This window comes from Pleurodeles waltl, chromosome 3_1 (assembly GCF_031143425.1).
Source record: "Pleurodeles waltl isolate 20211129_DDA chromosome 3_1, aPleWal1.hap1.20221129, whole genome shotgun sequence".
Taxonomy (NCBI): Eukaryota; Metazoa; Chordata; class Amphibia; order Caudata; family Salamandridae; genus Pleurodeles; species Pleurodeles waltl.
In genome coordinates this window covers 228,746,609-228,772,861 of record NC_090440.1, presented here as the reverse complement: position 1 = coordinate 228,772,861, position 26,253 = coordinate 228,746,609, and the positions used below count along the sequence as shown (strand labels likewise).

Here is a 26,253-nt window from a genome sequence, read left to right as displayed (position 1 = left end):
AGAACATGTGACATTTGCTAAAAATCTAAATTATCTTTCTATTTTCAGAATAACCAAGCAGATTTAGAAAATGCTACAGAGGTACTCTCAGGGTACCTGGAACGAGATATATCCCAAGATTCACTTCAGGACATAAAGCAGAAAGTACAGGATAAATACAGGTTGGTATGTTTATAATTTTCACCTGAAAGCAAGTAGTACCTCTAACACCTTCTAAATTACATTGTTGGTATGCCCAGTGCCTTCCTCTCCAAACTCTTGAGAATTAATGAAGATACCAGGATATCCCATTGCATCCTCGTTAACAACCATGAACCTTGAATAGCTCTGTCTCTATGCAGCCTCCCAAAGCACTTTTCTATATGAAAATATTGATTTCCATAGCAATATATTTGAAAAAGAATACATATCCTACAGTAGCATTTTTTTATATTTTTTTTTGTTTTTAAACTTCAGCTGGAAAGAACAGACCACTTCTCCCACCTATTTAAAATGTTTCTGTTGAAAAGGAAACAGTGCAAGAAATAGGTATAGATCTGCAGTGAATGCAAGTCTTGGCATGTTCTGCAGCTTTATCTTGAAGCCAGCTAGTTTCCACTCTGTTGAGCAAGGACCCCTGAAACATCATTGGGTTCTACTCTAGTGTTTGTTTGCTTGTCTCATCTTTGGTCTTCTGTAATCTGTTAAAAACATTGTGAAAGTAAGTTGCTCTAGTACCTTCTGTAGTCTCTGTAGAGCATTTTCCTTGGTTTTCCATGTACTGTTCCAAATGACTTTGAAAATTTTCCTTTTTGCAGTGTTTTCCTGACACTGGGGACAAGTCTACCATTTGTCAGGTGTTTAGGCTATTGAAAGACAGGAATAACGCATTTCACCTGATGATGAAGCAGGACTGTTTTGATAAGCACACTGACATTAATTGTGACGTCTGTAAATGGTATGTTCGAGGCATGTGTGGCTGTAGATACACATGCTACATCTTGTGTTGGGCTTGAATGTGTGCAAATTGTTTTTCTTCAAAGAAAGTCTTTCGAGTCACAGAGTAAAGTGACTCTTCTTGCTGGTAATGCGCATGGTCATAGACTCAATTGTTACGTTGTTTTATTCCTCCCTCTGATTTGGACGTGCACTCCTCTGCTCCAGTTCAACACCATCGTCGCTCAGTCCTTTCCAGACTTCACCATCAATATTGTGTTCGATCGGTGTTCCCTCAGTCTCCCTCTTCCGTTCATTGACTTAGACTTCGTTGGAGCTACTCAAGTTGGCTTCAGGCCTTCGGGGCATGACTTCATGCATTTGACGTTCCCTCTGCATCATGTCCGCCCGTGATGGAACAGATGCCTTTCAGATGCTGTCCTCACTGGTACGCCAAACACTCACAAACGATCTCCACCAGGTGACTCTCCACTGCACATGAAGAGGCTGCTTGTGTGGCCTGCTAGTCCTTTCAATCAAAGAAAAGACTGTGACTCATGAGCTTGATGCCGTAATGCCCCGCCATAGTGTTGAGGATACACCAGACCTCTTCGGACCAGAAGACCCTCAACAGAAGATACAAGCCCAGGGGTTGGCTGCTAATGGAAGACACCTTTTGCCCCCAAGGACAGCTCCTGCCCCTAGCTGGAGATGCAAAATCTCACATCGGGTCAAGTCGTGAGTGCTGAGCCCCCTACACTCAGACTCCAGCAGACCACCGCAGAGGTCGCCCACCTTCCCTAGACCGGCCAAAGTCTATTGTTGGGCCACCACTGCCTTCGGGCCATGGTTGGCAACGACGGGCTCCATCCGGCTTGTCCAACTTTGGTGCCGAAAAACAGCATAGGTCACACGCTCCTGAACAGACAGACTCTTTTGGGTTGATCTGATCTTCGAAGCCAAGACCCTTGGTGTTGAAACACTGCTCCACCTCAGCACTGAAAATTCCAGCTTTGGACTAGAAACCCTCTGCACCAAAAACTTTGCTGTTGGAGCCGAAATCCTATACCTTCAGCAAACATGCACATGGTTAGAGCCACTGCTTCAACGTCTACAAGAGGCGATAAACTCCAGACAAAAACATTGATACACCTGGACACTTATTGTATCATTACGAGACCTCCTAATTCCAGTGCACAGCCAGCAGGGATAAATATTGTTTTAAGAAGCTTTGGAAGTAGTAACGCCACCAAAGCAGGGAAAGAAGACTGGTAAGGCCACGAGCCCAGTGCAGGTCAGTCCACCGCCTTCTGCGCATCACATACAGTCACCACCACCATCACTTATAGAACACACACCATATGCTCCAGAGTTCTATCCACTCCTCTGGGGTGGGGAGAGGGAGACACATTTTTCATCCAACCACACGACCCTTGAGATTCACATGATGCAGACCCACCTGGCAATACAGACCCTGATGACCATGACCTGATAGGCAAAGCTGTAGCCTTCCACAAAGTCCAGGTACACGCTGAGTCTGTAGAGGATGATTTCTTATTTGAGATTCTCTCCTCGAGCTACTGTTGGGCACAATACCTGCTGATGCACAAAGACATCCTGCTCCACGTGCCAGACCTATTCATCAAACCTGTTGGGTCACTGGTTATCACACCCATAGTTGACAAAATACTAAGCGTCACCCAACAACCCCACATACATAAAAGGACAACTTCCACCTGACTCCTTGGTTGCTGCCACAGCATCCGATAGAGCTATCTCAAACTTCTGATGAGAAACCTCCACCAGATAGCAGAAATATCGATGCCGCGGGTAAGATGGTGGCTGCCCAGTCAGCTAACCACTGGAGGATGGCTAACTCAATTGGACTCCCATCCAGCTACGACAGGGTCCACTGGGGTGAGATAGAGGAGATCCTCCAATATCTCCTAGAAGAGCACAAGAAGCTGGCATACCAGATTTCCTCAGAGGGTAAGGTAATTTCAAACACCACAGTTTGCCGCTTAACTGCAGCTTAGAGGCATACATTCTAGTGCCTTCCTTCAAACTCATGCCTTGCTAAGAGTATCATGTTTTTCAACCTGAAGTCTAGCAAAACCTCTTGGCTCTTGCCTTCATCAGGAAACACATTTTTGGTGCCCAGGTTGACACCCTCCTGGGAAAAAGAAAGATAATGAGATGGCCATGGTGGTGTTGCAGACACCATCGCAACGTTGATCCTTTCGCCACTTATCTTATCACAAAGGATCTAAGACCACCTCCCCTGACACTTCCACCACGTACCAGCTTCCTCAGGGACAGACCTCCTATCCCAGATGATTCTACAGAGGCTCATACAGGGTCAAAAATTCCAATGGTAGCGGTAAGGGTGGTTTCAACAAGCCCTTCGCTACCACCACCAAACCTTGATTGGTCAAACCCCCACTCTCCCCCCTGCACCCCCCCCCCCTCATCCCCCCACCCCCTATATTCTCTCAATCCGGACTACAGAACACCTATTTGGGTCAAATACAGGTGTTCTTTCTCACCTGACGGAATATCACCTCTGACCAGTGGGTGTTGGATATTATACAATGATTGTCTTGAGCTCACCTCCAAACATTCCACCTCACAAACACACTCACATCAGCAGTTGTTCTAGGAAGAAGTTCAGGGACTCTTCAAAAAAGGGGTCATAGAACTGGTCCCAATACACCAGCAAGGCATGGGGTTTACTTACTCTACTTTCTTAGCCACAAGAAGGACTGGTCCCTAAGACCAATCGTGGACCTCTAACAACTAAACAAATACATTCTTTCAGAGCACTTTCACATAGTTATTCTTCAAGATGTTATTCCCTTACTGCAACAAGGTGCCTTCTTGGCTGCACTCGACCTGAAGGACGCCTATTCCCACGTTCCTATTTATCCAGTGCACCACCAATACCTCAGGTTCATAATAAACGGACAGCATTTCTAATTCAGAGTGCTCCCCTTTGAGGTCACAACCGCCCCCGGGGTCTTGACCAAATATCTTGCAGTAGTAGCTATTCACCTGTGCAGACAAAACATACAGGTCTTTACGTATGTAGACTGGCTCATCAAAAGCGCAACTCGCTAAAAGTGCTTCCAGCACACTGGTTGCAATAAACCTGCTTGGTCAATTAAGCTGTACCATCAGTGCAGTCAAATCCCACCTCCATCCCCTTCAAATACAACCCTACCTGGAAGCAATGCTCGACTCACAACGAGGAATAGCTTATACCAATGCAGCCCAGGTCAGTCCTTCCAGGCCCTCGTTCTACAGTTCAAACCTCATCAGCAGGTCACAGTGAGGACATTTATGCGTCTCCTCTGTATCATGGCTTTCATACATAGCACCTCATGCCAGGCTCAACATGTGTCAGTTGCAAGAGTGCTTAGTACACCAATTAACTCAACAGAGGGTCAGTGTCTGCAGTGCTGGAACACCAACAATCTCCTAGAAGGACTGCCTTTCCTGTCATAGACTCCTGTTATAGTGACAAGACTACTGGATTTTAGGTGGCAGCGCCACAGAGTATGGGGGACTGAATCTGATCCCACACCATGTGACAGCTGTCTGCCTAACCCTACAGGCTAACAAGTAGCACTTCACCTATACCAAAGATAAGTGATTCGTGGCAGCCTGTCGCATGACACTTGGACTCCTTAGGGAAGTCGTGGTTGAACAGACCTTACCCCTTTCTCTCACCTACACAAGTCTCATACATGCCAAGACAAACAGAAGCAGGATCTTGGTTCAATATATATTTTTAAAGCAACTGCATTCTTCGTAAAGGCATGAATTTCTATTATGAGGATAATGGAAGAGCATTATCACAGCAGTGATCAGGAAAGTGAAACACAAGAAGAGTCCTACCAAATCACAATAGTGTTCCTAATATCCCTACCTACACTTCTGAGTTTCTACATGAGAGCAAATAGCAGTGGTAGCCCTAATCCACCCTTTTGGTCCCGGAAAAGAAGCCTAACCCCCATACCTATGTTCAGAGGTTAAGGAGTCTGTTAGTCTGCTGTGAGTTCTTCCAAGTAGATGAAGAGGAACCAAAAGCTTTCTGCAGAAACTGCAACGCATGCAGCATGAGATGGAATCTGACTGGAATGTCCTCTCTAGCCTGGATTGGGCATTGTGATGTTTTATAATGTTATTCTAAAAACTGCCCTCACGTGACAACACATTTTTCTGTGTACGGTAGACAATGTACTCTTACGACCAGCAATACCCGGTAAATATTGTATACAGTCTTGGGTTGAGCACAGGATAAAAATGTTGTGTAAAGAAATGAATAACAACTTCTACGTGGAAGGGTAACGGATAATAGAATGGAAAACATCTCCACTAATTTGAAGCTTTGCTGAAATAATAAAAGGAATACAAGCAAAATGTAACTAAGTGAGGGGGCACAGGCTTCAAGCCCAAGGCTAAATAATGTGCCTGTGTGAATGCTAATATAACCTCACGACATTCCTAGATCCAGCCCTGCAGAGAACCATATTAACATGCCTTCCTCACAGGTTGGGGAGCACATCCACAAGATCTGACTGTCCCAGGGATGCTGGACACCCAACCAGAGACTTCTCCAAATCTGTCATCTGGAAGTGCTAGTTCACCCAGAGCTCAAAGCCTTTCTTCCTCACCTGATTGACAAGGTAGTCCTGATAAAAAGACAGCATGAGTGCCATGTATTATCTCCAAAAGCAGTGGGCACCACGTCCCCTGAGCTGTCTCATCTAGCCCAAACCATTTGGAGGTGGGTTCTCTGGTACAGCATTCACCTGTTAGTGGCATACCTCCCAAGAGCAGACACCAACTTTGCAGATCTCAGCAGGAGGTGCCAACAAGTCCACGAGTGAAAACTCCACCCACAAACCCTCCTCCCATACTTCTGCCGTTAGGGTCACCAAGAAAAATAACTTTTTGCCACAGCAGAAAACGCCAAATGCCTAAACTTCACCTCCAGATACCCACAGTCCAGGGATACTGCACTAAGGATGAGGTGGTCTGGGATATTTTTGCCTCTATGACTACTTCTGTTTGTGGTTTGTAGACGTCTGCAGACATCTCTAACTCTCATCACAGTGACTCCCCCATGGGTGTGGCAACCATGGTTCACCACACTCTAAGAGCTCTCAGTAGTTCCCCACGAGTTACTGCCGAACAGGCAGGACCTTCACACACAGAGCCATGAAGAAATCAGTCACTCAGACCCCAGGTCCCTCAACCTTGCAAGTTGGCTCCCGAAGGCCTGGAGTGTGGTTATTTAAATCTACCACCATTTTGTATGGACATTCTTTAAGAAGCACTCAAGCCCACTACTCATGCCTGTTATAAAGCAAAGTGCAAAAGATTTATTCACTATTGTCATTCCAAACACATTGATCCTTTAGCAACCAACGTGCAAGACATTGTTACTTATTACATTTACATACTACTGGTCTAGGTTTTACATCTATATGACTACACCTATTAGACTACACTTAGTGGCACTAGCCATGTATCTACAAAACAGACAACACACTTCTCTATTCAGGATTCCTGCCTTCCTAGAAGGTCTTAAGTCGTTCATCACAGGGTACCACCAGTCCTAACTTGGAATATCAGTATTATATTAACAAGCTTAATTGGCTCTCCAGTTGTGAGCCCCTCCAGTTTTTATCCTGGAAGTTATCATTTCTAGTTGCTCTAACTTCACTCAGCCATGTTAGTGAGCTTCAGGCAAAAACTTTAAAAGAATCCTTCTTCCAACTGCATAGAGATGGGTTGGTACTATGTACCAATCCTAAATTTCTTTCAACGGTGGTGTCTCATTTCCACCTTAATTGCCATATTTTTTTCCCCAGCCTGACTCAATTGGCTAAAGGGCTATACTCACCTTAAAGGTAAATCAAGCCCTTATATATATATTCTATTGATAGAACAGAATCATATAGAACGCCACAACTGTTTTTGCCTTTTCAAAACCACACAAAGGGCCATTTCTAAATCTGGCATTGCACATTGGATTGTCAAATGCATCCAAAAATTCTATGCTGAAGCTATAAGAACTTTGCCTAACCCTCCTAGAGATCACTCCAGTCATTAAAAAAAAAAAAAAAGAGCTTCAGTGCCCCTCCTTGGAAATATACCTATTACTGACATATGTAAAGCAGCTACATGGTCTACACTGCATGCATTTGCACAACATTACTGTATAGATGAGCTGCCCTATCAACAAGCCAATGCTGGCCAAGCAGTTCTCCATACATTATTTCAAACAACTGCAACCCACAGGTTAGTCACCACTTACCCAGGAGAACTGCCTTTCTGTCTGTTGCTAAGCATGTGTATCTACTGCTACACGTCTCAAATGGAAAATATTACTTACCCAGTAGGCATCTGTTTGAGGCATGTAGTGCTATAGATTCACATGCGCCCACCCTCCACTCCGGACACCTGTGGTTGTTACAGATTCTTTACAGTTATCACAAATGTATTTAGCATGGACATATCACAATGTTATGCTTCACATCCCATTCTCTCCTGCCTTGTGGGAAAACAATCTAACAGTGGAGTCGATGACCATGCCCATTACCAGCAAGAGGAGTCACTCTACATTGTGACTCGAAAGACTTTCTATTAAGAAACACAACTTGCAAACATACGAGCCCAACATTAAATGGCAGGATTTTGCTAGGCATGTGAGTCTGCAGCACTGCATGCCACAAACAAATGCTTACTGGGTGAGGAACATTTTCCTTCTATAGAGCAAACCTACCTAAAAGGCAGCTGAGCGCTGTACAGGGTCACAAACTAGCATAAAGCCACAGAGTGATAGGAAAGGTTGTGCATAGTTATTGCATTATGATGTAATGGTTGCTGCCCAGCTGAAGAGGCAGGACAGGAACATACCTTTACCTTGAGCCTACATTAGCCCTTGGTAGCAGCCTTTTTGAAATCCTCAATGGGTCTCAAAGAAGCTATGCACTATTCCTGTTATTCCTGCACTGACATTATTCCAGATGACCAAAATTAGATGGCTTTGCCAGTGATCTACTCAACATTTTGCATAATATCAAAATATTCATATGTTGGTACAATTGTCCTGGGGATAGCTGACAGAGACCTGAACACAGCACCAACCGTGAAACCTTGAAGTGAGTTTTCACAGCCAAAGAACACATTTCAAGCATTCTTCAGCAGTGCCTTTGTGAACTACTGTTCTAAAGGCATGTCGAGTTTCAAGTGAATGAGCAGAACACTAGAGAGTTGTCAATCCAGAGGAGTTCTTGCTGGAGACAGAGTAGTAACACATGCAGCTAAAACCTGCAGGGGATAATCCCACCATAGGAAAAGATAGCTCCTTCGAGAGGATATCATAGAACGCCTCAACATTTCGGGCCCGAAGGAGATCAGAGGAATCCGGTGAAGCACCAAAGATTTGACCCTGGCTACATTTCGCTGCTGTAGTGGTTGCGGTGTTGCTGTCCATTTGGGCTGGAGCCAAAGCAAAACTAGCATTGGAATCCATTCTGTGAAGGAGAGGACTGTGCAGCTTGGTTTTGGGTGCATGCAGGAGGATTGGCCTCCGGGACTGGCGCTGGTTATATTTACGTCTGAGCGTGCTAAAAAAACCATAGAAATTAACTTTAAAAAACAAAGGTTACAGGGACGTAATGGTTAGGTTCTGAATTTCCTCACACAAAACCATTGAAATTCAGCAGTTATAGTTATGGTTAACTCAAGTAACTATAAATCGCGCCCTAAGGTAACTATAACTTGCACCTTTGCCATGCACAGCTAATTACTCCACATATTACATCATTGATGACACCACCTATGGCAACATTGATATTGTTACGGCAACATTTGCAATAAAGTTATTGATGACGAAAATGTGCATTGCGGATGCTCAAATTGTATTTACCTTAGGACACAAGTTATAGGTACTAGAGTTAACCATAACTACATTTCTATGGTTTTTTGCAAATTCAGAACATTCCGCCATCTAGTGTTGGGCACCAAAAAAAGACCTATTCGCAACAAGCGAAAACGCAAAATGCCAACTTTGCATCCAGACACCCACATCCTCTGTCCAAGGGCAATGCTTCATGGATCAACTGGTCAGGGATATTTGCTTACGCTTTTCCTCCTCTCCCACTACTTCCATTTCTGGTCAACAAACTGCATCAGACTTCTCTTACCATGATACTCATAGCCCCAATGTGGGCACGACAACATTGGTACACAACACTCCTAGACCTATCAGTAGTACCTCACTACACACTTCCAAACGGATCGGATTTGTTAACCCAAAACAAAGGACAAATCAGACATCCAAATCCCAGTGCTCTCAACTTGGCGATTTGGCTCCTGAAGTCATAGAATTTGGATATTTACAACTTCCATTAGAATGCATGGAAGTACTCAAACAAGCACGCAAGCCTACAACTAGGCAATGCTATGCTAACAAATGAAAAAGATTTGTTTATTACCGTCAACCTAAAAATACTGACCCACTTACAGCATCAATACAAGATATTATATGCTACCTACTTCATTTACAGAAATCAAATTTAGCTTTCTCATCTATTAAAATTAATCTTACTGCCATATCAGCATTTGCAGACTTTACAACATACCTCACTCCTTAGAGTCCCCGTTATAAAAGCCTTCATGGAAGGACTAAAACTTATTATTCCACCCAGAACACCACCTGTTCCTGCTTGGAATCTCACTATTGTTCTCAAGATTAATGGGCTCACCTTTTGAACTCATGCATTCATGTAGATTCAATTCCTAACCTAGAAAGTTGCTTTCCCTGTAGCTTTTACTTCATTACGTAGAGTTAGTGAAATACAAGCATTTACTCTGGAACCTTTTTTCCAAGTACACAAACATAAAGTTGTACTTAGAACCAATTCAAGATTTCTGCCGAATAAAGTGAACAGTGGAATTGCCAGTCTTCTTCCCACAGCCAGATTCAATTGCAGAAAGAGCCCTTCACACTCTTGATCTTAAAGGAGCTCTTGTGTACTATGTGGCTAGAACAAAAGAATTCAGAAAAACAAAGCAGCTTTTCGTTGCTTTTCAACAACCACATAAAGGGAATCCTATCTCTAAACAAGGATTAGCAAGCTGGATTGTTTGATGTATACAAACATGTTGAATCAAGGCAAAAAGACAACCCTTAATCACACCTAGAGCACATTCCACTAGGAAAAAGGGTGCATCTATGGCATTTTTAGGAAACATACCAATGGCAGACATATGCAAAGCTGCCACATGGTCTACTCCTCATACATTTACAAAACATTGTGTATTTTCAAAGCAACAGTCCAATGTTGGTCAAGCTGTCTTAAGAACATTATCTCAAACAACTCCAACTCCTACAGGCTAGCCACAGCTATTTTTGGGGAGAGTAACTACTTTGTAGTCTATGCACAGCATGTGTATCTGCTGCTACACATGACATTGAACGGAAAATGTCACTTACCCAGTGTACATCTGTTTGTGGCATGTAGTGCTGCAGATTCACATGTTATGCATTATTCTGCTATCTAGTGTTGGGCTCGGAGTGTTACAAGTTGTTTTTCTTCGAAGAAGTCTTTTCGGAGTCACGGGATCGAGTGGGGGGACTCCTCTTGGTCATTCACATGCACCCTCCCTCCTACCCGGAAGCCTGTAGTCGTTGCAGTTTTTTCTCTTTTGTACATATGTAGATACATTTACATTTGCATGGACATCTATTTTTATTTACTATTTTCTTACAACATTTATATTATACTCTATCACTCCTTCCTACACTCTTTTGCGGGAAAACAGTCTAACAGTGGAGTCTATGCCAATGCGCAGGATGACCGAGAGGAATCCCCACTCGATGTCATGACTCCGAAAAGCACTACATGCCAAATGTACACTTCGATGGCATGTGTAGCTGCAGATACACATGCTGTGCACATCCCGCCATCTGCTGTTGGGCTCGGAGTGTTACAAGTTGTTTTTCTTCGAAGAAGTCTTTTCGAGTCACGAGATCGAGGGACTCATCCCATTTCGGCTCCATTGCGCATGGGCGTCGACTCCATCTTAGATATTTTTTTTTCCGCCATCGGGTTCGGAAGTGTTCCTTTTCGCTCTGTGTTTCGGGTCGGAAAGTTAGTTAGAATCTCGGAAAAATCGTCGGTATTGTTTGCGTTCGGTATCGGGTTAGTTACAATAGATCGACACCGACTTTTGAAGAGCTCCGGTGGCCCATCGGGGTTTTTTCGATTTCCCCCGTCGGGGCCTGGTCGGCCCGGCCACGTGTCTCTTCCAGGCTGATGGAACGGACCCCTTTCCGCTTCTGCCCAAAATGTCATAACAAGTATCCATATACAGATCAGCATCTGGTCTGTAACTTGTGCCTGTCTCCAGAGCACAAGGAGGATACCTGTGAAGCCTGTCGAGCGTTTCGGTTGAGGAAGACATTAAGAGACCGAAGAGCAAGAAGACTGCAGATGGCGTCGGCGCCGACAGGACAAGGGCGTTTCGAGGAGGAAGAAGAAACCTTCTCCATCCAGGAATCGGACTCGGACGAGCTCGATCCCGAAGAAACGCCGAAAACCGTGAGTAAGACGTTGAAACATAAAACTCACGAGAAGACAACAAAAGCCCAGGGGACGCCACTGCCAACAGGCCATGGCTTAACCTGAAAAATAGGTGACCGATCATCGGCACCGAAAAAGGGCATGCATGTGGTGAAGTCATCCGACTCCGGTCGAGATACCGCCACACAACAATCTCGGGCCTGAGACAGCGGCTCCGAGCAGATTCGGCACGAGACACCACGACGCCGAAAATAAAGAAGGTTTCCTCAGAGCCCAAAAAGGCGACCAAAAAGATTTTGATTCCGAAACATCCAGCCTCGGAACCGAAAACAGGTTCCTACACAGAGGAACAGGGATTGTCCTCCCAGATGCAAGGACATAAGTTCGGAGAGGAACTTGAATCAGTTGAGCCAGACTACACTCAAAGAAGGCTCCACATTCAAAAAGACACAGGGAAGATAAGCACTCTTCCCCCAATTAAGATGAAAAGAAGACTTGCCTTTCAAGAAAAGGACAAGCAGCCACAGGCAAAGCTGCAAGACAAACAACTCCACCACCATCTCCACCACCATCAATGCACACATCACCGGTAGCCACTCCACCACTGATGCAATCCCCGACTCATACTGCAATGAGTCAAGATGATCCCGATGCATGGGACCTTTATGATGCTCCTGTATCAGATAACAGCCCAGACTGTTACCCTGCGAGGCCGTCACCACCTGAAGACAGTACATCCTACACGCAGGTGGTCTCAAGGGCAGCTGCGTTTCATAACGTCACCTTGCATTCAGAACCAATTGAGGATGACTTTTTGTTTAATACACTCTCCTCCACTCATAGCCAATACCAAAGCTTACCTATGCTCCCGGGAATGCTAAAACATTCCAAACAAATATTTCAGGATCCTGTAAAAGGCAGAGCCATAACTCCAATGGTGGAGAAGAAGTACAAGCCACCACCAACAGACCCTGTTTATATTACGCAGCAATTAACACCAGATTCTGTGGTTGTTGGGGCAGCTCGCAAGAGAGCAAACTCTCATACCTCGGGAGATGCACCACCTCCAGACAAGGAGAGTCGCAAATTCGATGCTGCGGGTAAGAGTTGCAGCACAAGCAGCAAACCAATGGGGTGTTGCCAATTCACAAGCACTTTTGGCAAGATACGATAGAGCTCATTGGGACGAAATGCAGCATTTCATAGAACACTTACCCAAAGAGTTCCAGAAAAGGGCACAACAAGTGGTAGAAGAAGGACAAAGTATCTCCAATAATACGGTCATCAATGGACGCAGCAGATACGGCTGCAAGGACAGTAAATACTGCAATAACGATAAGGAGACACGCATGGTTGCATATGTCAGGATTCAAGCCGGAAATACAGCAAGCCGTGCTGAATATGCCCTTTAATGAACAGCAGTTGTTTGGGCCGGAAGTAGACACTGCTATTGAAAAACTCAAAAAAGATACTGATACCGCAAAAGCCATGGGCGCATTCTACTCCCCACAAAGCAGAGGCACATTTCGCAAAACACAATTTAGGGGAGGGTTTCGAGGTCAACCTACAGAGGCCACAACCTCACAAGCAAGGCCCACTTATCAAAGCCAATATCAGCGGGGACGTTTTCGGGGGCAATATAGAGGGGGACAATTCCAAAAAAATAGAGGGAAGTTCCAAAGCCCCAAAACCCCTCAAAACAAGCAGTGACTTCCAAGTCACACATCCCCAACACATAACACCTATGGGGGGGAGACTAAGCCAATTTTACAAACATTGGGAGGAGATAACAACAGACACTTGGGTACTGGCAATTATCCAGCATGGTTATTGCATAGAATTTCTCAAATTCCCTCCAAACGTCCCACCGAAAACACACAATATGTCAAAACAACATATAGATCTTCTAGGACTAGAAGTTCAGGCATTGCTACTAAAAGAAGCAATAGAATTAGTACCAAAACACCAGAAAGGAACAGGAGTTTACTCTCTGTACTTTCTCATACCAAAAAAAGACAAGAGTCTGAGACCTATATTAGATCTCCGAACATTAAATACCTACATCAAATCAGATCACTTTCACATGGTGACATTACAAGACGTAATTCCGCTACTCAAACAACAAGACTACATGACAACACTAGACCTAAAGGATGCATATTTCCATATACCGATACATCCTTCACACAGAAAGTACTTAAGGTTTGTATTCCAAGGGATACATTACCAATTCAAGGTGTTGCCATTCGGAATAACAACTGCGCCAAGAGTTTTTACAAAGTGCCTAGCAGTCGTAGCTGCACATATCAGAAGGCAGCAAATACATGTGTTCCCGTACCTAGACGATTGGTTAATCAAAACCAACACGCTAGAAAGGTGTTCACAACACACAAAGTATGTCATAGAAACCCTCCACAAACTAGGTTTCTCAATCAACTACACAAAGTCACACCTTCTGCCGTGTCAAACACAGCAATACTTAGGGGCGACAATCAACACAGCAAAAGGGATTGCCACTCCAAGTCCACAAAGTGTTCAGGCATTTCACAATGTAATGCAGGCCATGTATCCAAATAAAAAAATACAAGTCAAAATAGTGATGAAACTCCTAGGCATGATGTCCTCATGCATAGCCATTGTCCCAAACGCAAGGTTGCACATGCGGCCCTTACAACAGTGCCTAGCATCACAGTGGTCCCAGGCACAGGGTCAACTTCTAGATCTGGTGTTGGTAGACCGCCAAACATACACCTCGCTTCAATGGTGGAACAGTATAAATTTAAACCAAGGGCGGCCTTTCCAAGACCCAGTGCCACAATATGTAATAACGACAGATGCCTCCATGATATGGTGGGGAGCACACCTCAATCAATACAGCATCCAAGGACAATGGGACACTCACCGAAAACAGTTTCACATAAATCACTTAGAACTATTGGCAGTATTTCTAGCGCTGAAAGCATTTCAACCCATAATAAGCCACAAACACACTCTTGTCAAAACAGACAACATGACAACGATGTATTACCTAAACAAACAGGGAGGGACACACTCAACACAGTTGTGTCTCCTGGCACAGAAAATATGGCATTGGGCGATTCACAACCACATTCGCCTAATAGCACAATTTATTCCAGGAATTCAGAATCAGTTAGCAGACAATCTCTCTCCGAATCACCAACAGATCCACGAATGGGAGATTCACCCCCAAATACTGAATACTTACTTCCAGAGTTGGGCAACACCACAAATAGATCTATTTGCTACAAAGGAAAACGCAAAATGCCAAAACTTCGCATCCAGGTACCCACAAGATCAGTCTCAGGGCAATGTGTTATGGATGAGTTGGTCAGGGATATTTGCTTACGCTTTTCCCCCTCTCCCACTCCTTCCATATCTAGTAAACAAGTTGAGTCAAAACAAACTCATACTAATAGCGCCAACATGGGCAAGACAACCTTGGTACACAACACTACTAGACCTCTCAGTAGTGCCTCATGTCAAACTACCAAACATACCAGATCTGTTAACGCAACACAAACAACAGATCAGACACCCAAATCCAGCATCGCTGAATCTAGCAATCTGGCTCCTGAAGTCCTAGAGTTCAGACACTTAGACCTTACACATGAATGTATGGAGGTCATAAAACAAGCTAGGAAACCTACCACTAGACATTGGTATGCAAATAAGTGGAAAAGATTTGTTTATTACTGCCATAATAATCAAATTCAACCCTTACACGCATCTGCCAAAGACATCGTAGGATACTTTACTACATCTGCAAAAGTCAAAGCTAGCTTTTTCTTCCATTAAGATACATCTTACAGCAATTTCAGCTTACCTGCAAATTACGCACTTGTGCTGCTTTACTCTTCAGAATATCAAAACTATGCACTTCAGGATATTTTAAGGCACAATGTAAAGCAATCACTCTCAAACACCTTCGTAAGTAGAATAATCAAGTTTATTTAAGGGGCAAGTTCTCAGCTAGCAAAACTAAACCACACTAATATATATATATATATACATCGGGAGAATAACATGAGAATAATGATAAAGATATAAGCACTCTGTGAATAATTGCAAGAGTAAGTGCATATAATACGAGCACACACAATATACCTCAATGCTCAATAGCATGAAAATGACTGTAAGAGTAAGTGCATATTACGCGCGCACACACAATATACTTCAATGCTCAATAGCATGAAAATGACTGCAAGAATAAGTACACATTACGCGCGCACACACAATACACTTAATAAATTGAAAAGCTTCACCGAAAAGAGCGTCTGCATCCCTCCGCCGTACACAAAGCTGGGGAACCCAAATCAGCTGACACAGGGAGCCTCTGTTCGGGACAATCAGTCCTCCTGGCGTTGCGTCCAACCCAGGAGAGAGTTCCTAAACCAGCCCATCCAGGCCCCCAACTTTTATAGTATTTACTAACGCCCAGGAGTCTTTTCTAGAAAAAGACCCCCTCCTTTACAAATTGTGCAATCGGCGGTACCTTGTTCACCCTTCGAGACGTCTCCTCAGAACGGGCCAAGTTCCCAGGAGAGGACTCCAAGGTGAAGCTTGCATTCCTCCTTGTGTACAGGCGCATCCCCCTGTTGTTCTAACTGATAGCTCGTGGAATGTAAATAGCGCCCTTCGTACCAGGCAGATGGAGCGAAGTTGAGCAGAAAAACACCCCACCCTTCAGCTTGCCGAAGCTTGTGGAAAAACACAGAACAGTGCCTTACGCACCGAACCAGACTCGACAAAATGGAGTCGTGAACCAAAATGGAAGCGAAGGCCCATGAAAGCAGAGGCCAATGGTCCACACTCTGCACCACTGTTTACCTTGCACGTGGTGCTGCCGCATGCACGTAGTGCATGTAGCAATACATTTCCATCCTTGGACCATTTGGCCAACTTACAACTAAGTATATCCTATAAGCTGAAATGGCAATGCTCTTGGGCGAAACTGAGATAGAAGATTAGGCACACACTGAATACAACAACATAATGAAATCAAAATAACTGTTATGATAATGATTACACCAAAGATATAACGCAGTTGGCCTAAATTAGGCAGCCATCCAAAAGCCCAATCCCACCACCCCTTGTCAACATCTTGCTGCACCCCCTTCACCAACTTATGCAGGGCCTCTATGTGGGAGTTGATTGATATGGAGTGGTCGGATAAATTGAAGCAACATAATCCTTCAAAATCACTGCAGCCATGGTTGTGTTTAAGCAGTAAATAATCAATAGCAGCGCGATTCTGCAAAGCAGCTCTTCTAATTCCCTGTACATCTAATAACAGCTCAGCTAAGGCAGCTGATGTATAGTTAATATTCTCGACTACTAAACATGCAAGTTTATTAATAACTCTGGTATTATATACTGCAAGTCCTGGCACCCCTACGATAGAACTAGCTAAACTAACATATTCTGTTTTGGACAGCAATGAAATTTCAGAATCACAGTCCGTAGGTAATTGAATAGTGTCTCTGGTATAGCGAGGGTGTAGAGCAGTATCCATAGGAAACATGAGAAAGCCTAAGCGTGACCAGGCACAAGGCCCTCCGGTTAGATTGGCTGGAATATAAGTAAAAGAAAGATTACCACAAGAAAAGAGCCAACCTTTAGGCAACTTAACATTTTGAATGTGGCTGGCAGCAGGCACCACATGTTGGCAAAACATTGAATTATTTACATTCAAACAGGTTAGGTCAGTCCGTGAGTGGCACAACGTCCGTTGTGCAGCAGTTAAATTTTTGTCTCTTTTCTCCAATTTGAGCTGAGCACATTTACCTATTTTCATAGGATCACAGGTCAATGAATAGCACACATCCCCACTTGAGATGTTAAACGTGAGTATAGATGTCATGTTCCTCCACAACCGCCTGCCCACCTCCGGGCAATGACGGCAGTACTCATAGAGTGACAGATGGGAGCGAACGTCACTCACATCCACCATTCCATCCTGGTTTGTATTGTTAAAGATGTGTAATAATACAGCAGCAGGAGTGGGCACTGCCACTAGACAAGTGGTAATCAAATCTTGAACGCTTTGCATGTTACTCATACAGAAGTGAGATATATTCAGCACTTCCTGCGCTAGATGAATCCAAACATTGTTCGGTTGATGCAGCAGCGTTGGCATCTGCGGCTGACGGTTGAATTTTTGGGCTATGAGCCCCTCCCGCTCCCCGGTGGAGTCTCCCGAACGGGCTCCATACACCACACTCATGGCACAGGCACTCCACAGGATGATCTGAAAAGAACAAAGGACAAAACACGTATTATCATTCTCGCAGATAGCATTTGTCAGCGGGAACATGTTCCCATTTATCTTGACCAGGTCGCATAACTACCAGGACATTGTCTGGTCCAGTGGCGATGACATCAGCGGGTTGAGGAGGGTTATTTGGGGATTCAATCCACACTTTGGCCCCTGGGTTCTTGTCAGTAGATCCGAACCCTCCTTTGCCTCTCACAGTGAGAAGAGCTGGGGCGCTCCCCTTCTTAACAACACCTCCATAAACCGGCATGATGACAATTTGGGCAACGCGATCACCAGGTTGCACCACTAGGTCTGTGTCACCACTGTTCAAGAGAATGACTTTCAACTCGCCTTGGTAGTCTGCATCTATCACGCCTCCTAAAACCTGGATGCCCCTCAAGGCAAGCCCAGATCGAGGGGCGATCAGACCGTAATGTTCAGGGGGAATCTGAATTCCCACCCCAGTTTCAATCAGAGTGATGTCTCTAGGTTTCAATCGATGCATGTGTAAAGCATGTAAGTCAAGTCCTGCAGATTCTGGTGTAGCTCGATATGGGGCCAAAGCTCCTGGAGCTGTTTCCCAATACACAATGGTATTGCTCGTTGTAAACGGATTAATCTGTAAAGCAGGTGTGAGCATTCTCATGAGAGGTGTCTCAGCATTTGTAAGGGGTCGGTTGTTCAAAATTTGCAAAGCATCATACAAATTATCCCTCCACCCCTTCAGTGTCCCATCATTCAGTTTACGCAATTGTTCTTTCAGCAACCCATTCATTCTCTCAATCAGTCCCGCTGCTTGTGGGTAGTAAGGTATGTGAAAAATCCACTCAATATTGCGTTGTGCACAATAGTCCTGCACTAGTCTGCCCTTGAAGTGGCTGGCGTTATCACTTTGAATCTGGAGTGGCACTCCATAGTACAGAATCAACAGATCTAGTGTTTTCAGGGTGCTCTGTTGAGTTGCGCGCTTGCAGGGAAAGGCTATGAGATAACCAGAGTAAGTGTCTACCACGGTGCAGGCATACTGACACCCTCTGCTCACTGGCATTGGTCCAATGTAATCAATCTGCCAAATCTGTCCTGGCAATTTACCTCTACCTAGCTGGCCTCTCACCACCTGTGGGACCGGTCTGTGCTGTGCATGCTGACAAATGGGACATTCAATGATCGCTGTTTTAATCAAATCTAGGGGAAGATGCATCCCTCTAATCTCAGCCCACCTGTGAGTAGCCTTTTCTCCAAGATGTCCGCATTTCTGGTGTGCCCATTTAGCCATTCCCACCAAATCAGAACTCTGCGCCTCCACTTCAGCCTCTTGAATCTTGGCTCGATCGTCTGCAAGACAATTGAACCATCGGTCTAATGAATCAGTTGGACAGTGAGCGTCCACATGATAGACAGTCACGGTGCTTTGAGGTAACATTTCCCAGATCTCCTGCCATAACTCCTTCCCCCATACCTCTTTGTTATGGATTTTGTACTGATGTGCATGCCACGTGGGAAGCCAAGTAGCTAACCCATTGGCGGTAGACCAGGAATCTGTATAAATGTGACATTTTCCGGGTAGCTCCTGTTTTAAAGCCTGATACACGGCATAAAGCTCTGCATACTGGCTACTTTTTCCCTGTCCTGTAGTTGTCAAAAGCTTCTTGGTAACAGGATTATAGGACACTGCCTTCCAGTGCCTTTTCGCTCCAACATATTTTGCTGAACCATCTGTGAACCACACATGTTTTTTGTCATCTGCAGACAAGTCTGCGAACGGCTGGCCCCACCCTACTGGGGATTCACACACTGAAGGTACATCATGCAACATTTCGGAATTCTCCACTGGAGCCTGCGCTACCTGCTCATGCAAAACGGCGGTCCCTTTTGGACCCGCTCGTGCCCTGTCCTGGACATACCATTTCCATTTTATAATGCTGGCTTCTTGCGCATGTCCAATTCTATGAGTTTTTGGGGAACTCATCACCCACTGCATGATGGGAATTTCAGGCCTTAAAATCACATTGTGTCCCAGTGTAATTTGCTCAGTATCAACCAGGGCCCAATAGCAGGCCAGCAGCTGCTTCTCAAAGGGAGTATACCGCTCTCCTGCCTCAGGTAACTTCTTTGTCCAAAATCCCAGGGGCACCCTCTTTCTTCCTTGTTTTTGCCATAAACTCCAATTGGCATACTGCCCCTGGACTGTCACATTCAACTCAATGTCTCCCTCTCGAATCGGCCACAAATCCAAAGCATGCTGAATGGCGTCTTTCGCCAATTCAAACGCGCGCTGCTCCTGCTCTCCCCATTCAAACGCATTTTTCTTTCGTGTAACTTTGTACAATGGGGCCAAAATCTGAGACAAATGGGGTATATGTTGTCTCCAATACCCGAATAGTCCTATAAAACTCTGGGCTTCCTTCCGATTTCGCGGTACTGCGAATTCCTTAATCTTTTGTTTCACTTTTGGCAACACTTCTCTGTGTCCCTGATTCCACTGAATGCCCAAAAATTTCACGCTCTGAGACGGTCCCTGCACTTTCTCGGGGTTAATCTCCCACCCTTGATTCTGCAAATGTTCCACCACCCTGTCTAGCTGAATTTGCACCTGTTCTTGCGTCTCTCCCTGCATCATCACGTCATCTATATAGTGGGAAATTTGCACTCCAGGAACCACTGGTACTTCATCCAAATGCTCTGCCACCAGCCGGTGGCAGATAGTGGGGCTATGTAAATACCCCATGGGTAATCTACAGAAGGTGTACTGACGCCCCGCCCATTGGAATGCCAGCTGAGGCTGGCTCTCAGTAGCTATTGGTATCGTAAAGAAGGCATTGGCAATGTCAATGGTTGCATACCAAGTCCCACTGTGTTTCTGTATGTTCTCAATCAAGGTAATGGTGTCTGGGACCGCTGCAGTCAGAGGAGGTGTATGTTTATTCAATTGGCGATAATCAATGCAAATCCTCCAACTGTTATCACTTTTACGAACAGGCCAGAGGGCATTATTCCACGCAGTGGTGATGGGAACTATTACCCCGGCCTCTAGTAAATCATGTATAGTCTGGCTAATCTCCTCATGTCCTCCCGGTATTCTGTACTGTTTCATTTGAATCACTTTAGTAGCTTGGGGAAGTGTTACCGGAGGAATCTTCAACAGCCCCACCCTTGCGGCGGCTATTGATATAAATCTTTTGGAACCAAATTGATAACATCCATCTTCCAAATGTAGGGTCATCCCTTTCAAAATGTCAATTCCAATAATGTATTCGGGAATGGGCACAATCAGGACAGTGTATTCTCTCTTTGGAAGTCCCCCTATTTTCATGGGAACCACTATCTGCACTGCCGGGGTTTCTTTTCCGCCCAATCCCGTAATGGTGAAGTACTGTCCCCTGAATTTTCTCGGATTGCCATGAATCAAAGTGGCCTCCGCTCCGGTGTCAACGAGGGCTCGAACTTTTTGAACATTTCCACGTTTCCAATAAATTTCTACTTTGACATGAGGTCTGTTATCTTTGCGAGCCCATCCCTGCACCGGAGTTTGGCCTGTTTCCTAATCTATTTTCACTCTGCGCACATCTGAGTCTGCCCAAGTCAAATCTGGATTCAGTTTGCGGTAATTCTCAGGGAACTCCTCCTCCCTGTCTCTGCTTCGTAACCTCTCTGAGCTTACCAGCTCCCTCTCCCACTCTCTTCCTCGAGTTTTCCCAGAACCTGTCAGTTCTCGGTCTCTCTCCCTGCTCCGGGTTCCCTCTGCGCTTCGGTGCTCTTCCTCCCAATTTCCGTCCTCTGGGGATCTCTCTCTACTGTGGGGTTTTCTCCCTCTCTCCCCCTTTTCACTCTCACGCTCCTCCCCTCCTGCTTTTCTCTGGTTCACCACCTTGTTATCCTTCTTGTTCCCTTTCCTACTCCCCTCCTTTTTATCCAAACCGCGTTTGTGATACATTTCCCACATGTCCTTGGTGCTTATCCCATCAATTTCATTCCTGGTCACCCCATCTCGCATCAAGGCCTGAAACATGTCTCGCCTTGTCACCCTGTTGTTATCAGTACGATTCTCAGACCGTGAATTCCTCTCTGGCTTAGCCCATTCTCCTAAATCACTTAACTCACGCACCGCTTCTACCACCTGAGACAATGGGTTACCTGTCTGATTAATTAACAAAGTCATGATGACATGCTTATATGCAGGAGGAGCGGCCCTAATCAGCCGGTTTCGCACAGACACACTTAAAATTCCATTCATCAAATCATGGGCATTACCCATAAAGATAGCTGTTTTCATCCCTTCTTCCTTCAATCTTTGTACTGCATCTCTCAAAGTATACCAAGGTTTATCATTAGGCGGCCAGTCTGACTCTGTCGGATACTTCTGAGCACACCCTTGCGCAGCTAGCTCTAACAAATTGGTCATGGGACCATTCCCTGGATAGGTTCTAAACTCATTTTGAATAACCGGGTCTGTACTTAACATACAAAGCCTCGGGGCGTCGCCGTGATCCAATTGGACCCCCTGGCCCCCCATATCGTGCACCCGCACTAACCACGTAAGCAATGTTTCCCCAGACCTCTGTCGAAATCTGTCTATCACATCACTTAGTTCTTGCTGTGTATAATCCTCCAGGGCATCCAACATCACCCCTCCAGGATTAGCTGGGCTATGCTGTAACTTTCGCCGATATATGGGCTGCGCACGGACAACATTCCTGCGCTCTGTCTTCTCCTGTCTAACATCTTGGCAGTCATCGCCCCCGGACCCATCTGAAAAATCAGATGTATCCCAGATGTTTCCATCCCAAAATTCAGGGTCAAAGGCTAATCCTGCCTGAGAGATAGCTAAATGCACCTTCTTTTTATTAACTTTCCCTCTTCGTTTCTTGTGTTTATATTTAGCTACGCTAACAGCCGTTCTCTCTGCAACCAGTTGGTACATTTCCAACTTATCACTTAATAATTTATTTTGACAAGCTAGCATGGTAGAGGAATTTCGGGCTTCCACTAACTCCTTCTCCAGCTGCTCGTGGTCTTTTTGTAACTGTAAACATTTTTCATACAACTTTCGGTACGCAGAAAGCAAGATCCAGCCTCGCCTCCCCAACGCACAAACCTCCCTTCCCTTGTCAATCGACACTTTCCGTAAACAAATGAGAAGATCTTCAGGTTCCACATTTAACATACACGCATTCCAATTTTCACACAAACCAGCACAACGTGACCATTCCTGAGCTAAAAGTTTATACGGGGCAGTTTCCCATCCCGGTATTTCTATGTCTGGATTTGCTACCTGAGAACCTGCTTTTGAGCTCGCTTTGATCTTATTAAGCATTTTCCCCTTTTTTTTTTTTTTTGAATCCTGCAAACGACTACGCCAATTTGTGCTGCTTTACTCTTCAGAATATCAAAACTATGCACTTCAGGATATTTTAAGGCACAATGTAAAGCAATCACTCTCAAACACCTTCGTAAGTAGAATAATCAAGTTTATTTAAGGGGCAAGTTCTCAGCTAGCAAAACTAAACCACACTAATATATATATATATACATCGGGAGAATAACATGAGAATAATGATAAAGATATAAGCACTCTGTGAATAATTGCAAGAGTAAGTGCATATAATACGAGCACACACAATATACCTCAATGCTCAATAGCATGAAAATGACTGTAAGAGTAAGTGCATATTACGCGCGCACACACAATATACTTCAATGCTCAATAGCATGAAAATGACTGCAAGAATAAGTACACATTACGCGCGCACACACAATACACTTAATAAATTGAAAAGCTTCACCGAAAAGAGCGTCTGCATCCCTCCGCCGTACACAAAGCTGGGGAACCCAAATCAGCTGACACAGGGAGCCTCTGTTCGGGACAATCAGTCCTCCTGGCGTTGCGTCCAACCCAGGAGAGAGTTCCTAAACCAGCCCATCCAGGCCCCCAACTTTTATAGTATTTACTAACGCCCAGGAGTCTTTTCTAGAAAAAGACCCCCTCCTTTACAAATTGTGCAATCGGCGGTACCTTGTTCACCCTTCGAGACGTCTCCTCAGAACGGGCCAAGTTCCCAGGAGAGGACTCCAAGGTGAAGCTTGCATTCCTCCTTGTGTACAGGCGCATCCCCCTGTTGTTCTAACTGATAGCTCGTGGAATGTAAATAGCGCCCTTCGTACCAGGCAGATGGAGCGAAGTTGAGCAGAAAAACACCCCACCCTTCAGCTTGCCGAAGCTTGTGGAAAAACACAGAACAGTGCCTTACGCACCGAACCAGACTCGACAAAATGGAGTCGTGAACCAAAATGGAAGCGAAGGCCCATGAAAGCAGAGGCCAATGGTCCACACTCTGCACCACTGTTTACCTTGCACGTGGTGCTGCCGCATGCACGTAGTGCATGTAGCAATACAGCACTCAACTTCTCTATTTAGGATACCAGTCATAAAAGCATTTATGGAAGGTCTAAAGAGAATTATACCACCAAGAACACCACCAGTTCCTTCATGGAACCGCAACATTGTCTTAACACGACTCATGGGTCCACCTTTTGAGCCCATGCACTCTTGTGAAATGCAATACTTAACATGGAAATTTGCATTTTTAATTGCCATCACATCTTTAAGAAGAGTAAGTGAGATTCAAGCATTTACCATACAAGAACCATTTATTCAAATACACAAGCATAAAGTAGTTCTACGGACAAATCCTAAATTTTTACCAAAAGTCATATCACCGTTCCACTTAAATCAAACAGTAGAATTACCAGTGTTCTTCCCACAGCCAGACTCTGTAGCTGAAAGAGCACTACATACATTAGACAGCAAAAGAGCATTAATGTACTATATTGACAGAACAAAACTAATTCGAAAAACAAAACAATTATTTATTGCTTTCCAAAAACCTCATACAGGAAATCCAATTTTTAAACAAGGCATTGCTAGATGGATAGTTAAGTGCATTCAAACCGGTTATCTTAAAGCAAACAGAGAACTGCCTATTACACCAAAGGCACACTCAACTAGAAAGAAAGGTGCTACCATGGCCTTTCTAGGAAATATTCCAATGACCGAAATATGTAAGGCAGCTACATGGTCTACGCCTCATACATTTACCAAACACTACAATGTAGATGTGCTAACGGCACAACAAGCCACAGTAGGCCAAGCAGTACTACGAACATTGTTTCAAACAACTTCAACTCCTACAGCCTGAACCACCGCTTTTGGGGAGATAACCGCTTACTAGTCTATGCACAGCATGTGTATCTGCAGCTACACATGCCATCGAATGGAAAATGTCACTTACCCAGTGTACATCTGTTCGTGGCATTAGTCGCTGCAGATTCACATGCGCCCACCCGCCTCCCCGGGAGCCTGTAGCCGTTTAGAAGTTGATCTTGAACATCTGTATATTTGTACATATATTACTTTAAACTACATTATGTACATACGTATTCACTCCATTGCATGGGCACTATTACTAGCATATACAACTCCTACCTCACCCTCTGCGGGGAAAACAATCTAAGATGGAGTCGACGTCCATGCGCAATGGAGCCGAAATGGGAGGAGTCCCTCGATCTCGTGACTCAAAGACTTCTTCGAAGAAAAACAACTTGTAACACTCAGAGCCCAACACTAGATGGCGGGATGTGCACAGCATGTGAATCTGCAGCGACTAATGCCACGAACAGATGTACACTGGGTAAGTGACATTTTCCATATATATATATATATATATATTCGACGGCATGTGTAGCTGCAGATACACATGCTGTGCATATATCGCCATCTAGTGTTGGGCTCGGAGTGTTACAAGTTGTTTTTCTTCGAAGAAGCTTTTTTCGAGTCACAGGATCAAGTGACATGACAATTCCTCTCTGTAATAGTGCGCATGGGCATCAACTCCTTTGTTAGATTGTTTTCTTTCTGCCGTTGAGTTCGGATGTGTTCCCTCTCGCTCTGGTACTTTCGGTTCGGTACTATCTGAACTTCTCTATCCTTTAGCTTACAGTCAGTATAATTTTCAAAAGTGGTTTCCCACTACACTCGATCCGATTGTAGCGTAGGGATCGATTAAATGCCCTTTCTGGCACCTGCACCCTTCTAGGGCCTCTTCGGGCCTACTGCACCACAGGCTCATGGATCGAACTCCATTCCGATTCTGTACTGCATGCCGCGGCAAGTTCCCGTACACCAACCAGCATTCGGTGTGTAAACTCTGCCTTTCTCCAGACCACGGAGAAGAAAGCTGTGAGGTGTCAGTCTTTACGATCAAAGAAGACCTTACGAGATCGGAGAGCAAGGCGGTTGGAGATGGCGTTGAAATCCAGAGCCCACACCCGACATTGTTGGTATAGAACAGGCACAGACGGCAGTCTCCATTTGAGATTCGGACTCCAACCGAGATTCAGAGTAGGACAGCCAGGCACTCCCTGCAGCTCAGTATATGAGTACACCAGCCCCTACCCAACAAA

At 44.8% G+C, this 26,253-nt stretch overlaps 1 protein-coding gene across 4 annotated transcripts in view; it reads left to right on the top strand.

Annotated features, from left to right (window-relative positions):
• ARIH1 (ariadne RBR E3 ubiquitin protein ligase 1) overlaps positions 1-26,253 on the top strand; it is a 475,775-nt gene that overhangs the window by 411,379 nt on the left and 38,143 nt on the right. For all 4 annotated transcript variants that reach the window (XM_069222254.1, XM_069222252.1, XM_069222253.1 and 1 more), the window contains exon 13: positions 49-161. In XM_069222254.1, coding sequence (XP_069078355.1) covers positions 49-161 — 113 coding nt within the window. The remainder of the gene's footprint in view (positions 1-48; positions 162-26,253) is intronic.